The sequence below is a fragment of the Ruditapes philippinarum genome, unplaced genomic scaffold, assembly GCF_026571515.1.
Source record: "Ruditapes philippinarum isolate M1 unplaced genomic scaffold, ASM2657151v2 ctg316_1_1_1_1, whole genome shotgun sequence".
NCBI classification, from domain to species: Eukaryota; Metazoa; Mollusca; class Bivalvia; order Venerida; family Veneridae; genus Ruditapes; species Ruditapes philippinarum.
In genome coordinates, this window is record NW_026855923.1 from 415139 (window position 1) to 428635 (window position 13497).

General features: G+C 31.7%; 1 protein-coding gene across 1 annotated transcript; it reads left to right on the forward strand.

Moving 5' to 3' along the window:
* The first annotated feature begins 822 nt into the window (after positions 1–822).
* On the forward strand, positions 823–12770 carry LOC132744838 (transmembrane protein 43-like). Its single transcript, XM_060733628.1, has 12 exons — positions 823–1019; positions 1170–1305; positions 2753–2887; positions 3264–3358; positions 3767–3819; positions 4738–4807; positions 6667–6737; positions 7581–7705; positions 8768–8839; positions 10553–10654; positions 11212–11329; positions 12328–12770. Exons 2-12 carry the CDS (start codon positions 1171–1173, stop codon positions 12531–12533), a joined length of 1182 nt encoding a protein of 393 aa, XP_060589611.1. The 5' UTR covers positions 823–1019; position 1170; the 3' UTR covers positions 12534–12770.
* The last annotated feature ends 727 nt before the right edge of the window (positions 12771–13497 follow it).

Consider the following 13497-nt stretch of genomic DNA (forward strand, 5'->3'; position numbering starts at 1 on the left):
ATATTTCCTCCATGAGTGCAAATGGAAATTTTAAAACAAAGGGACGTAACTTGGTAAACTGAATCCGAACCGCAATACGAACTTTACCGAGAATATAACTGTACATAGCGCCACCTGTTAGCATAATTTGGGTGTCACATATTATTACACCAGATGTCGCGTTGTATATTATGCTTGCTGCATTCGGCTTTCGGCTATGCGCATTCTACCTTATGACATTCTTCATTCAAGCTGAGTAAATAGACCCAAATACAAACAGTTGCAGGTTAATTTATTGAATTAATATACCAGATCAACAAATGAATAATAATTGATCGTTAAATAACGACATCAACATAAAATTAAGCAAGTCGCACACAGCAGAAAGCATATTGTGCATGTAAGAAAGCAACATGTAAAAGTCAGAATGCAAGATGTATATGTCAGAATGCATAATGTACAAGTTAGAAAGCACAATGTACAAGTTAGAAAGCACAATGTACAAGTTAGAAAGCACAATGTACAAGTTAGAAAGCACGATGTAACGTCAGAAAGCAAGATGTAATTTTGGCATAAATAACCCTCCATAGTTATGAGCTGCTATTCTCCTAACAGCTTGTTACTTTCGACTGTCTAGTTATGGTTATATATCTTCTGAACCATGAAAGCTGAAGGAATGAAACTTACTAATAAAACAGTTAATGTTGATCTACACAAACACGCGAACGGTTTTTATTTAAAAAAATAGTATATTTTAATCTTTAAATAAATTCAAGAAAGATTATGACATAATAATTTTAGGGATTACAACACTACTGTAGGTCGGCAACAAATTTATTATGACGTGTCTCTCACACAAGACTCCGTGTAAACACTGACGACAACTTCCGGTTATTTTAATATTAAAATATTTTATATTTTACTTTCTCAACAACAAGAAAAACAATTATATGAAGTACGAAAGCAAAGATTTACATATTATCGTCACAACTTATTTGATTATATAACAAGACATACTTTAAAACATTTGAAACTCAAAGGTATGTTATGATATGTTTTCGGATATGATATTTTCCGGATGAAATTTTTTGAAATTGCATTTTTTCTTCAAATTTGTGTTCCATCTATCATTTTATTGCTAATACAAATTGATTTAATTTTATAAAATTGATTTTATTTTATACTTTTAGAATGGAGAGGGGTAGAACATATGTGTCATATCAGCGGAATCCAGGCTTCTGTGACAGAGTTGGAAGTAGCCTTGTGGGAATTCTGGTTGGACTTGTACTGTTAGTGGCTGGGTCATGTTTATTATTTTGGAATGAGGTACAGTAAAAAAAGTTGTTTTGAGAAACTCTAAGAAGGAATTTGATAAAAAAAATTGATAAAAAACCTTGTATGATTTTTAATGATTCTGATTGTTAAATTGAAAGTGAAAGTAGATTTTTTTATTTGTATAATAAGATGGATTGTGAACCATACATTCCTAGAATAAGGCAATCATGAATGACTCAGTTTATTTTACCCAGTAAAATGGTATGGAGAAGTCAAAGTAAAAAAAAAAAAAAAAAAAAACCTGAAAAAGTGGGGAAAAAACTTTTGAGCATACTGTTACAGAATGTTTGTCAGATGTATTTCTATGGTACAAAGGACATTTTTCGTACATTCAGGACATTTTTTTGAAATTATTGATTTTTTTGTAAAAAGACAAACCTTTACAGACTTCCTGAAAGTTGAAAAAAACTCTGACAAACCTCGAAAATCTGTCGGACCGAAACGAAATCTGTCAGACCGAATAAAATTGATCAAAATCAAAGAAAAACTTGTTTGTATTTCTAAAACTTTTTGGTTTTAATTTTTTCGCCGTAAAAATCAGCACATTCCGTACAGCGCATTTTCATCTCCTCCGTGTCATACACCAACAAATTCATGGTCCTGCTTCCATTTTTCATAAAATTTTGTCTCAGGTCTATTCTTTTCATCCTTTTGTTGCTGTTCTGCGCGCTCCTCTGACGTAGATTTTCTTTTTTTCCCAGGTTTGGCACCTTTAGCGACGCCATTTTGTATACATGCGGCTTGGATAAAAGCCGGACAGTCGGACCGATCCAGAATAAAAAATCGCCCGACCTGATCAAAATTTATCGGACATGTCCATTGGTCCGACGTATTTCAGGAAGTCTTGCTTTAGAATAAATTCAAATATGTTATGATGTATTTGATCAGTTACTAATGCTCAAGCTATTTGTACTAAATTAAAGTAAACATTAAAACAAACATGTTGAATCAGGTTAAATAGACTGTTAGGCATAAACATAATACTCTTGAGAATGGGGGAAGTACCCATAGATAGAAAGACAAACAGACAGACAGACATAGGTAAAAGCTAAAATATGTTGAGTTTGTTTTCAAAATCTGTCAGTGATGTAAAACATAATTTAGTGCTAAGATTCTAGAAAAATGAAATCATTGGAACATATCACAAATTTCTAAAAGTACTAAATGTTACAATGATATGTGAGCCGTGTCACGACAAAACCAACATAGTGCACTTGCGACCAGCATGGATCCAGACCAGCCTGCGCATCCTCGCAGTCTGATCAGAATCCATGCTGTTCTCTATAAGTTTATTTACTTGTAATAGGGTTGGTAAGCGGACAGCATGGATCCTGATCAGACTGCGCGGATGCGCAGGCTGGTCTGGATCCATGCTGGTCGCAAACACACATGTTGGTTTTGTCGTGACATGGTCATGTAATTGATATCTTTATTTCAGGGAAGAGCAGTCCAGACAGCAAAATCCCTTGATGAAGGTTTAAACATGGTGGTGAAGTTGCCGAATACACAAGTTGTGTCTATGGAGAACAATGGAAAACTTGTGCATTTGACAGGGGAACTTCAAACAGATCAGGTATTTCTACTTTTGAGATGTACAGAAATGAAACAACTATTTTGTTGATAATTTTGTCTCTGTGTTCTGGTTGAAATGCAAGTTGATATTTTCCATAATAAATCTCAAAAACTGGTAAGACAGTAGATTCAGGTTTTTTTCCTTTGCACAGGTTTTCTGCATCCCTGATGCAGGTTTTGGTCCCAGAGATTACTGTGAATGCGGTTGTACATAATCATGCTAAAAATGAAGTGCTTTAAAGTATAAACTACTGAAATGCTAATACCGTGTAATGGTAAGGTTATATTTAATCCTTTATCTGGTGGAACTCAAAGTGATTAGCCTTCGCCATCAGTAGTTTTGATCTGTCATTATAATGTGGTTTGTTTATTTTCAGTCATTGAATGACCCTGAGTACAGAGTGTCTGTTCATGCAGTGAAGTTAAACAGAGTGGTAGAGATGTACCAGTGGGAAGAACATGTAACAGAAAGGTCAGTTCAAGTGTTTTCTTATGTTACTACTAGGACTGTCCGAAACATTTACGTACAAGTTTGAATCATTATGAAAAATATAACAAACTTTTTGCATCATTTAGATCACAAATATCTAGCCACATGGAAAATTTTGTGGAAAATAATCATTACAAAACAAATAAATAAATACATGTTACATTTTTCTTTGTATATACAAATGTATTACGGTAAAGTTATGTAGAAAAGTATTCTAGCAGTTTAATGCTAGTATTATAATTACATGTATTCATATGTTTTGTCATTGTTATTGTTGTTGTTTTTAATGTTAAAGAAATTAGACACTGTTCTTGGATTGCAGTTCACTAACTTGCCAAATTTAAACATGATAAATACTTAGTGAAATAAATATGTATTTTATATTTGCAGGAAATATGATCAAGGAAATGGTGAAACAAGGGTGGAGAAAGAATATTCATACAGTATGCTCATTGTCTTTACATAACATTTTGTTTGTTTGAATGTAAACTCCAAAGCTATAGTCACTAGTATAGAGCCAGGCCAGCATGCACCTAACAGACACATAAAATCTTTTCAACCTCTTTACTATTGGAATACGAGCTTTCAATTCTTTTTTCATTACAAAATCCCTAATATTGCTTATGAAACATTTCAAAATGGAAACAGAACAAATCTGTTGCAGACATGCAACATTTGAAGATTTAATTATTAATTTGTAACAATGACATAAATTGTATGGGGCAGCACAATTTACATAACTAATGTTCCTTTATGTGCCAAAGTTACATAGCACATGTTCACTGTAAGTGATAACTGTCTTTTATTTTACATAGTTTATATAAACATTTTTAGAGGACTTATTTTGGTTCTGTGGTGCTGTCGGTATCCAAATTGCTCAACCGGTCAACCGGGCCGGTAAAGGGCTGCTTCCCCAAAGAAATTTTTTTTTTAATCATGCAGTTTTCCCCAAAAATTTAATATACATCAAGTTTTCCGTCCCCTTTTGCAAATATACCATGTTATCTTTCCCCAAAATTAAGGGCAGGGCTGCATCCCAAACCTATGAAAAAAGGCCCTGATCTGCACCCACTGGGCTTAAATGTTTCATGATAGGAAGGTAGGTGTTTCTGTCTAGGTATGTGTCTTCAGTAGAAATAATTGTAGCTAAGTGCTGCTGGGATCTTAATTAAAAGTGAAGGTGGAAATATAATTTATATATGACATCAACTGTTAATGATACTAATAAAATTATACATTTTGTCTGTCTTCGTTTCATCTAGAAAATGCATGAATATGTTTGCTATTTTACAGTGATAATATTTTACAGTTGTACAGTGGTACAATATTAGATTGATATATCTACCTGCATGTTTAAACAGGTCAGAAATGGTCATCTGTGGTTATAAGAAGTAACGGATTTGATGATTCTATCAACCACAGAAATCCAGGGTGAGTGACTTCATATGTTACACTCTTTAAAGGCCCATTATGCTCCAGAATGCTTTCATTATTATTTATAAAAATCTTTTTATTTTTGGTGTTCTTTTATAATTTCCAACAAGTTACTCATTTGACAATTACCTGAACTCTCTTCTTCTTCTGTTACTTTTTGGCAATTAGTACATTTATTGTGATTTTGTATTTTGTATGGAAGTCAAAATACTACTTTGTTTACATTTTGCTACTTTAATGACATATTATTTTACATTTAGAACGTACTATTCTTCAGGTAACAGTCATCTAACAATGCTCTAAAACCATTATTTAAATGTTATAAAACTCATGTTTGAGTGAATATTTATTCATTCCTGAGGCATAAAGTGCCTTTAAAGTAAAGGATTATTTGGTTTTCTTTTTCAAAATCAGACATAACCAGAATAACTAATCTTATACATATTACATGGTTGAATTCATTGAAATATTACAGTGTAGCTTCTGAATTCCGGAACTTGTAAAATCCAGAAACTTCTGAAATCCGAACATTTTTCAGGGTCCCGAAATTCCTCCTTCTGTTTTCTATGTATTAAATACCTCTGAATTCCGGAACTTCTAAATTCTGAATTCCGTAAAATTTGGGTGATATCAATTCAAATTTACTTCCAAAATCCGGAAATTGAGAAAGGTGTGAAAGAATATTATAATTGTGATTGTAAAATCTTCAAAATGTCAGATTGGAAGAAACCATGACTGAATCTTGACACCTATTACAATCACAACCTGTCAAGCATGTCAAACACTTGATTAAAGTGTGAAAAATAACATATGAGAAGTATTTTTTTTTATGAAATACCAAAAAGAAAAAAAAAATTGATGAAAAAAAAACAGTTTATTAATAGCTGGTACATCATGAAATTATACTTTTGTATCAACAAATTTCAGTTAAAGACGATAATGAAATTAAAAATACAATGTAGTGATAACTTTTTAAAAGTCATTTAATGCTGCCATTTTATGAATCTAATAACCTTCCTATATTTTTCATCATGTCTTAAACAATAGATGTTCAATGTTAACCTAATGTTTCTACTTGTTCAGATAATTCCAAACTTCTGAATTCCGGAAACTTCCAAATTCCGAACTTTTTGGTCAGTCCCACAGGTGATCGGTTTTCAGAAGTTACACTGTAGTAATAAACCTAAATTGTTTAGTATTTTCTGGTGGTTTTTTTTTCTTCTAAAATCTATGGAATAGTTTACAAGACTTTAGTTGTATGATATGATGATCATAGTTTATTAAGCTTTATGTTATAATATATCTATCTGAAATTTATAAACAGCAAAATTATCATGTTTCCATATTTTTATGGTTGATTCTAAAAAGAATTTGTAACAAAATTGCTGACATTTAACACAAAAGAATATTGTACAGAAACAGAATAAAATGTTCAGGAACAAAATAATATGCTACTATTTTTATAAAAACTGTCTCTCTAGCATGATGATTTTGTTCTTTTTTTCTTTTTAATGACTGATCTTTTAGTATTCATCACCATATTTCTACTGGGTGGCAAACCCAGTAAATGCTATTTTTTGTATATTTTGACCTTTTTTTAGTATTTAACAAGGGTCGTAAAGACTTTTGCAAGATGTAAGTTACTCTCTTGTCTACTTTCAAATACCGGTAGTATACTTTCATAATTTTCATGATAATTAGCATGAATCTGGAAGGACATATACAAATGCATTTCTCTTGTACAGGTGTTTTGAAAGTATTCTCTTTCACTATAGGCAGCAGATATATGGCTTTATACAATTAAACATACTTAAGTTGTTGATAATTTGTATTTATCCTTTGTGTATTTCTTTCAGATCAATGCCAGTGGAAAGCAGGTCGTATGTAGCTCCAAATGTCAATGTCGGTGAATTCATTCTTTCAGAAGGTAGGAATTTGTATGAGTATTATCATGTGAGAAAGAACCCAAAGAACATTTTGCCACATTAAACTCCCTGCTGTTTTTAGCAGCATATCACAGAGCTTGTACAAGCAGGGGTTCTTGAGTTCTTCCTTCTCCAGTAAAGCTGGAAAGTTACTATGACCTACATTGTTTTGGTATGACATTAAACCCAACAGAACAAAAAAAAGCAAAAAATAAATGTTATAATATTATTAGGTAGTTCAAAATATTAAATGTATTACAATAAGGCTATCTTTGAAAAACAATGCTGCTTTGTTCTTTTGCAAGTAGACCTACACATGTATAACTAAAGAAATAAATGATTACTTTGGTCATAATCTCATGAAAAGTGCTGGGGTATGAAGATGTTGATACTAGTGAGTGGTGTAAATACAAGCTAATTGTTTACAGATTACCCTATGAGTATTTTTTAACTGTCAGAGCGACTGCAAAAAAGTTTTAAATGGATCATTTATGTTTTTAAAAATGCAGTAAAGGAATAAGATTTGAAATATGAAAAGAAAATGTGAAAAATACAAAAAGTGTTTTATATAAGTGAACATTATGATATCAGCTGAGAAGTGTTTCAGAGTTTTGTATGTTTTGATGTAAAATTTTGACATTTCATTATAAAGTTCATTATAAAGTGATATAAAGTTTGACAGTTTATAAATGTAATGAAAGAGAAGACATTTAAGTGCTGTTTTGTATCTCAAAAAATGATAAATGTGAATTTGTTTGATGCAACCAATTGCTTACACTTTAAATGAATGACTTCATTTTGTTAATTCATATTAGTTTCACATGTATTTTTGACTATTGTTTCAGGGCTAAAGTCACGAATCAAGAATTTTCAGCAGTTACGGTTAGACCATCATCATGTGTCTGACAGACATGATGTTAAAGTATTTGATGGTATGATATATCACAGTTTGAACCCTTCATACCCACAGGTATGTGTCAGTAATAGATTAAACATTCTGTATAGTTACAGGTGGAGCATCCTGTTGTGTCATATGACTTACATCAAACATAATGTTTAAGAAATAGAGGATATTGAATGAGTTCAGTACTAAATTTATTGAACAAGTTCTAAATATCATATTATGCGAGCCTCTGGCAAGTAAAATATTTTATTCAACAAGTTCTATAAATATAGTATTGAAGGTACATGAATATGATATTATTGATCACATATCCAAAATAAAAACTGTTTATGTGAAAAAATAATCACATTTTAGTGACTTGCCTAAAGTGAAATGCTAACATTAAGCATGTCCTTACATTATGTTTTTATAATGCAAATGACAAAATGTCAAAATATATGCACGGTCATTCAATACTGTTTTTATGGAGTCGCAAAAGCAGTATGGGTTTATGATAAATAATAATTTTGGTTAGTATTGTCAGACTTTGAATGAAATGAAGTTTATGAACAAACAAAAAGAGAGAAATCTTCAGTTGCACGAGTGGTATAAATTTTCTTTTCCAACCATCCCATATTTTGGTGATAGACCATTATTATTTGTATATTTATTATTTTGATTCAGCAATACATCATCTTTATATCAGCTTTTTGTCCAATCACAGTGAATAAATTGCTTTGTAAATGTTACATAGGAGTAAATTACACCAGCATTATTTTATCATAATACAAGGTATAGGTTGGTTTACTGTATGTTTTTGATACAAATATTTGGTAAGATTATTGTGTACAAGTCTTACTCTGAAGCATGGAGGACCGCCTCCGTGGTTGAGGGGTTAGAGTCGATGACTTCTAATCCAGTTACCTCTCTGGCGTGGGTTCGATCCCCGGGAGATGCTTTGGTAGTTTAGCACGGAGGAAGTTAGTCTAGTACTGGTGTAACTCTCCAGGAACGATGGTTTGGAAATTTCCCGCCTATATGACTGAAATACTGTTGGGAAAAGGCGTAAAATCAAACAAACAAACAAACTGAAGCATGGATCATTAGATACCTATACAATGTATAAATGAATGAACTTCATGTTTACAGGTTGGAGATACTAGAATAAAGTTTGAGTATGCAGGAATTAGTGGGAAATCTCAAATTGGTCCACAAACTGTGGTAAATATATAGGTTTTGTCATGTCATAATGAATATTTATTTATATATTAAATCAGTTAAATAAATCATCTCCTGACATTTGATCTTTAAACAAACAAATTGGGATGTAGTCATTTACATATAACAGTAATCAGTTACTTTCAATTATATCATTATAATGTTCTTATATCATTATAATGTTCTATTTCATTTCACAGCTTTAGTTTAACAAAAAAGTAAAGCTTTCACTTACTGTGGTTTCTGGTCAGCAGGAAAATGTTTTCGGTTAGGTCACATTGTTCATATGGGGATACGGACAAAAGCCCCCCCCGGACGAAAGCCCCCCGTCTAAAAATGACAAGGTGGACAAAAAGCCCCCCCATGAAATTTACACATAGGACAAAAGCCCCCCCCCCCATAAAAAAGTAAAGGTAGGACAAAAGCCCCCTCTCCCATGGTCAATCAAATTTACATATAGTGTATTAAAGTTGTGTTTTTATGTGTTTAAAAGATATGTATGGACATCACATGTAGGTGACATAATGCTAAGGATATTAATTTGATCCCTTTACAAAAGTGATTAAACATTAATACTCTTCTGACCCTTGTTGTGTATATGAAAAGCTATGAATTCAGTATCGCATGCATGCATTATTTCATCTGTTATCATATACTTTGTTATCATTTCAATATATACATTATAAATAAACATTAAAACAAATTATTTTCATTTCTTATTTAAAAGTTTGTGTGAAATTTGATGAATTTGAGCACCTGTGCGTGTAAAAAAAGATGGGGGGGTGGGGGGTTTTGTCCTATCTGTATTTTTGATGGGGGGGCTTTTGTCCTATGTGTAAATTTCACTGGGGGGGGGGCTTTTGTCCACCTTGTCATTTTTAGACGGGGGGCTTTTGTCCTACACTCGTTCATATGATATGGCAAGTTTCTCCTCTTTACTAGTGATATTGAGTCCCCCCCGCCACTTAACACAATAGGGACAGTACGGCATTGATTAAGTAATCCATGGGTCACTAGTTTGATCCTTGAATGAGGTGTAATTTCTCTGTGACAGTTAGTCTCAGATATTGAGTAAAATGATTATTTGTCTCCCACCGCTGAATTAGATATCATGTTGGATAAGTAGTCAGTCACATGCAGGGAAGTAGTTATCTAGGAAAACAAGTTAGGTGGATCTTTTGCTTAGATATGATCAAAACATGTGTTAAAATCTGTGTTAGAAAAAAACCCCATAAAAACAAAAATTTAAAATGAGTAACAAAAAAATCATAAAAACAAACAAACTTGGAACAGAAGATTTCAGGTGTTGCTTTGTGCATTATTTCAGACACAAGTCAACCAAGAAGGAATAATAATATTCTGTCAACTGGTTCAATAGCTTTCTCATATATGAAAAATTTCAAAGTCTTTGACGAGATTATAGTTAGGATATGGCAGAGTCCAATGTGTAGTAATTTGATAAGAATTGAAAATAAATGTTGTTTGATATGCGAGATAAAAAGTCTTGTTATGTATTAACTAAAAGGACATTTGTATCATAAATTATTCAGCAAAAAATTAATACTCTACATTTTGCTGATGATTTTTAGGCATTTACTCTATAATTGTTATCAAATTATAATTTGTAATAAATGCATCTGTTATTGAAGAGTAAAATAATTTATTTCATGTTGAATCAACAATTGGTTAACACTGCTTGATATTAATATTATTTAGGTAAGCATAGTGGCCAGGCAGATTAATGCAAAGTTATTACCATACCAGACAATTGCAGGAGATACTCTTGAAATCTTGTATGAAGGAAGCTATTCTGCAAAGGTATGTAATAAGTAGAAATTGTGTAGAGTCTTAATTATTTTTATTAGCTTGATTTAAGATATGTGAGAGCTATCATATCTAGGTGTTAGCATCACACTTTGGATAATTTTTTGCGTTCAAGTTGGTACATTGTATCTCCAAAACTACTGAAGGAATGGGTTCAAAAATCAGACACTTATTTTAAAGCATAACAAGAGGTTACTGTATTAGTGAGATTTAATCTATATCTACACCAGGTGACATGAAAAAAATGACTGTTCTATCTTCCTACATAGTTGTCTGACCTAATACAAATGTAACTAGTTTTGAATTTCTTAATATTCTTTAAATTGATATGATCAAAAATTTAAGGGATAAATATTGAAATTCTAGTGCTGCTCTACAGTGTTTATACATCATTATTTTATGCTTATTTCTGCTAAATTTTCACAACAATCTTTATATTTGAAAAAGCAAGAGAAAAGTAACAAAAATACATTTAAAAAGAATACATTTTTTAACTACATGTATACAGTTAATAACCGGTAGTCAAGTATATCTATTTGAATGAATTGCAGGAGATATTTGGTAAAGAAAAGATGCAGAACTCTATATTTACCTGGGCCATTAGATTTGGCGGGTGGCTGCTCATGTTTATTGGATTTACATGTTTAACCAGTATAGTTACAACTCTAGGTAAGGCCATCACATTCATATCTTCTTTACCAACCTCATTTCGTTTTTGTTAAGTGACTGGTTTGTGTTTTTTACTTCACTTGACTGGTTACCTATTTTTCCAGATGAAAAGTGAAATGATTAAAGGGATACTCAGGCAAATAAATTACAAAATATTAAAATGATTATATGTACACAAATCATGCTAAAAATGGCATTTTTTTAAAGTCCCAGCATGATTTTCTGTATGATTTCTATATATTTTGAGTTTGAAGCGTGAATATATCTATATATGTTGAACGAAATTTAGACGCTGACACAATCACTGGTTTTAAAACAAGTCATATGACTCTGACAAACCCTTGAAGTTACAATACAGATATTGCAGATATTATATGATTGATACAAGTGTAAGTCATTCATTTGACATGTACTTTAACGTTTCCAGAGTTCACCGTGACAACTATTGTGAAATCTTAACGCTCTTACCTTACTCACAGGTGAACGTCGCGTGGCCATGAATTACACTATCCCCCGTCATAAGTATTGACAAAAATAAATTTTATGAAAAAAAAATTTTTATGACTCTAAAAATTATAAAGTCATAAGTTATAGAATCATAAAAAAAAAATTTCATAAAATTTATTTTTGTCAATACTTATGATGTTTGGATGATGTTTAAGGGTTTTGGGTTGTAGTGGGGGAACAGGGGTATAGTGTAAGTCATGGCCACGCGACGTTCACCTGTGACCTTACCCACGTTCATCAAGTTAAGAAACCACCAATTTTTTCTTTATAAGGAGAAAAGCTTTGTTCCTGTGACAGTCTAGTGTTTTAATTTTGGGGACATTTACAGATGAATGAAAAATTCAAACTAAGAAACGAAAATTTTGCCTGTGACTCCCTTTAAGATTTTTATTTTCAGTAATCAGTGGACTGGTTCTGTAGTGAATAAAACAAAAGTACAAATGTATAACTATAAAATAATTTGACTGGTTTATCTGGTTTTCTATTTTCAGTTGACTGGTTACCTATCATAAGAGATGTTATGGCAATGGGAGTGTGTTTAATGAACTTAAGTTTGTCTATCAGTCTGTCATTAACAATCATAGCTATAGGATGGATCTTCTACAGGCCACTGCTAGGGTTCTCAATTCTAGCCTTGGCTCTTACACCTTTTATTGTGTCTAAAGTAAAGAACAGTTCATCAAGAAGAATTGACTGATCTCAGGGTGAAAGATGTCACAAGAAAATTGTTCGATTTTATATCTAAAAATCAAAAGTATTGCTTCATTTTATAGAATTTTGTATTTTTCCAGCTCAAAGCTTTTTTCCTTTTTTTATTATTTTTTAACAGTTAGTAACTTTGAAATCCTTGATTTTTTATTTGTCTCATAATTATTGATAAAATCCCAGTGTGGTGTGTATTTTGGTAGATATGTTTTGTTTTTGGTTGTTGTTTTTTCTTCAGATTTTGAATAAATTTTTGTTTGTTTGTTTGTTTTGGGTTTTACGTCACATCGACACAGTATAGGTCATATCGCGACGTTCCAGCTTTACTGGTGGAGGAAGACCTCAGGTGCCCTTCCGTGCATTATTTCAGGCACGAACGGGTACCTGAGTAGAACCACCGACGTTCCGGAATAAATTTTGGAAATACATTTGTCATAAGACTGTAAAGGCTTTTTATAATAATTTTTTGTCTTATTTGGTTTCTTAAAAAGAGCAAATTTGCATCATTGTGATTAGGGCATTTCCTGTTAGCTCACAATATTTTAAAGATAAATAATAAATATTTGTGGAGTTTGTAAATATCATAATGTGAGGAATTGTTTACCTGAAATTTATTATCACCAATTCTTTCTCGTTTTGTTTATAAATTGAAAAAGTATTTATAATTGTGAATGTTATTGGTTCTAAGTATAATTTGCATAATATAATGTTATTTTATTAGTATAAGTTTCAAATATGACATTATGAAAACCAGACTGTGATACAGCTTTCTAGCTTCATGTACACTGATGTTGTTGAATTATTTCAAGCAATTGAGATGAAAATGTTCATTAACAAAGTGTTCAGAATTAAGATTTAGACAAGTGGAAATGTATACTGCCTTATAGTTTCTAGGTCTTTTATTGTGTAAGTTTGAGTGTTAAGTTTAAAAATATTTATTTCCAATGATATAAATG

What these genes read in the sequence shown, in the direction of transcription:
- LOC132744838 (XM_060733628.1), top strand. Translation starts at nt 1,171, where the DNA reads ATGGAGAGGGGTAGAACATATGTGTCATATCAGCGGAATCCAGGCTTC. An exon ending in TGAACCCTTCATACCCACAG is followed by an intron (nt 7,706 to 8,767) that starts GTATGTGTCAGT and finishes TCATGTTTACAG; the next exon opens with GTTGGAGATACTAGAATAAA. An exon ending in AAATTGGTCCACAAACTGTG is followed by an intron (nt 8,840 to 10,552) that starts GTAAATATATAG and finishes AATATTATTTAG; the next exon opens with GTAAGCATAGTGGCCAGGCA.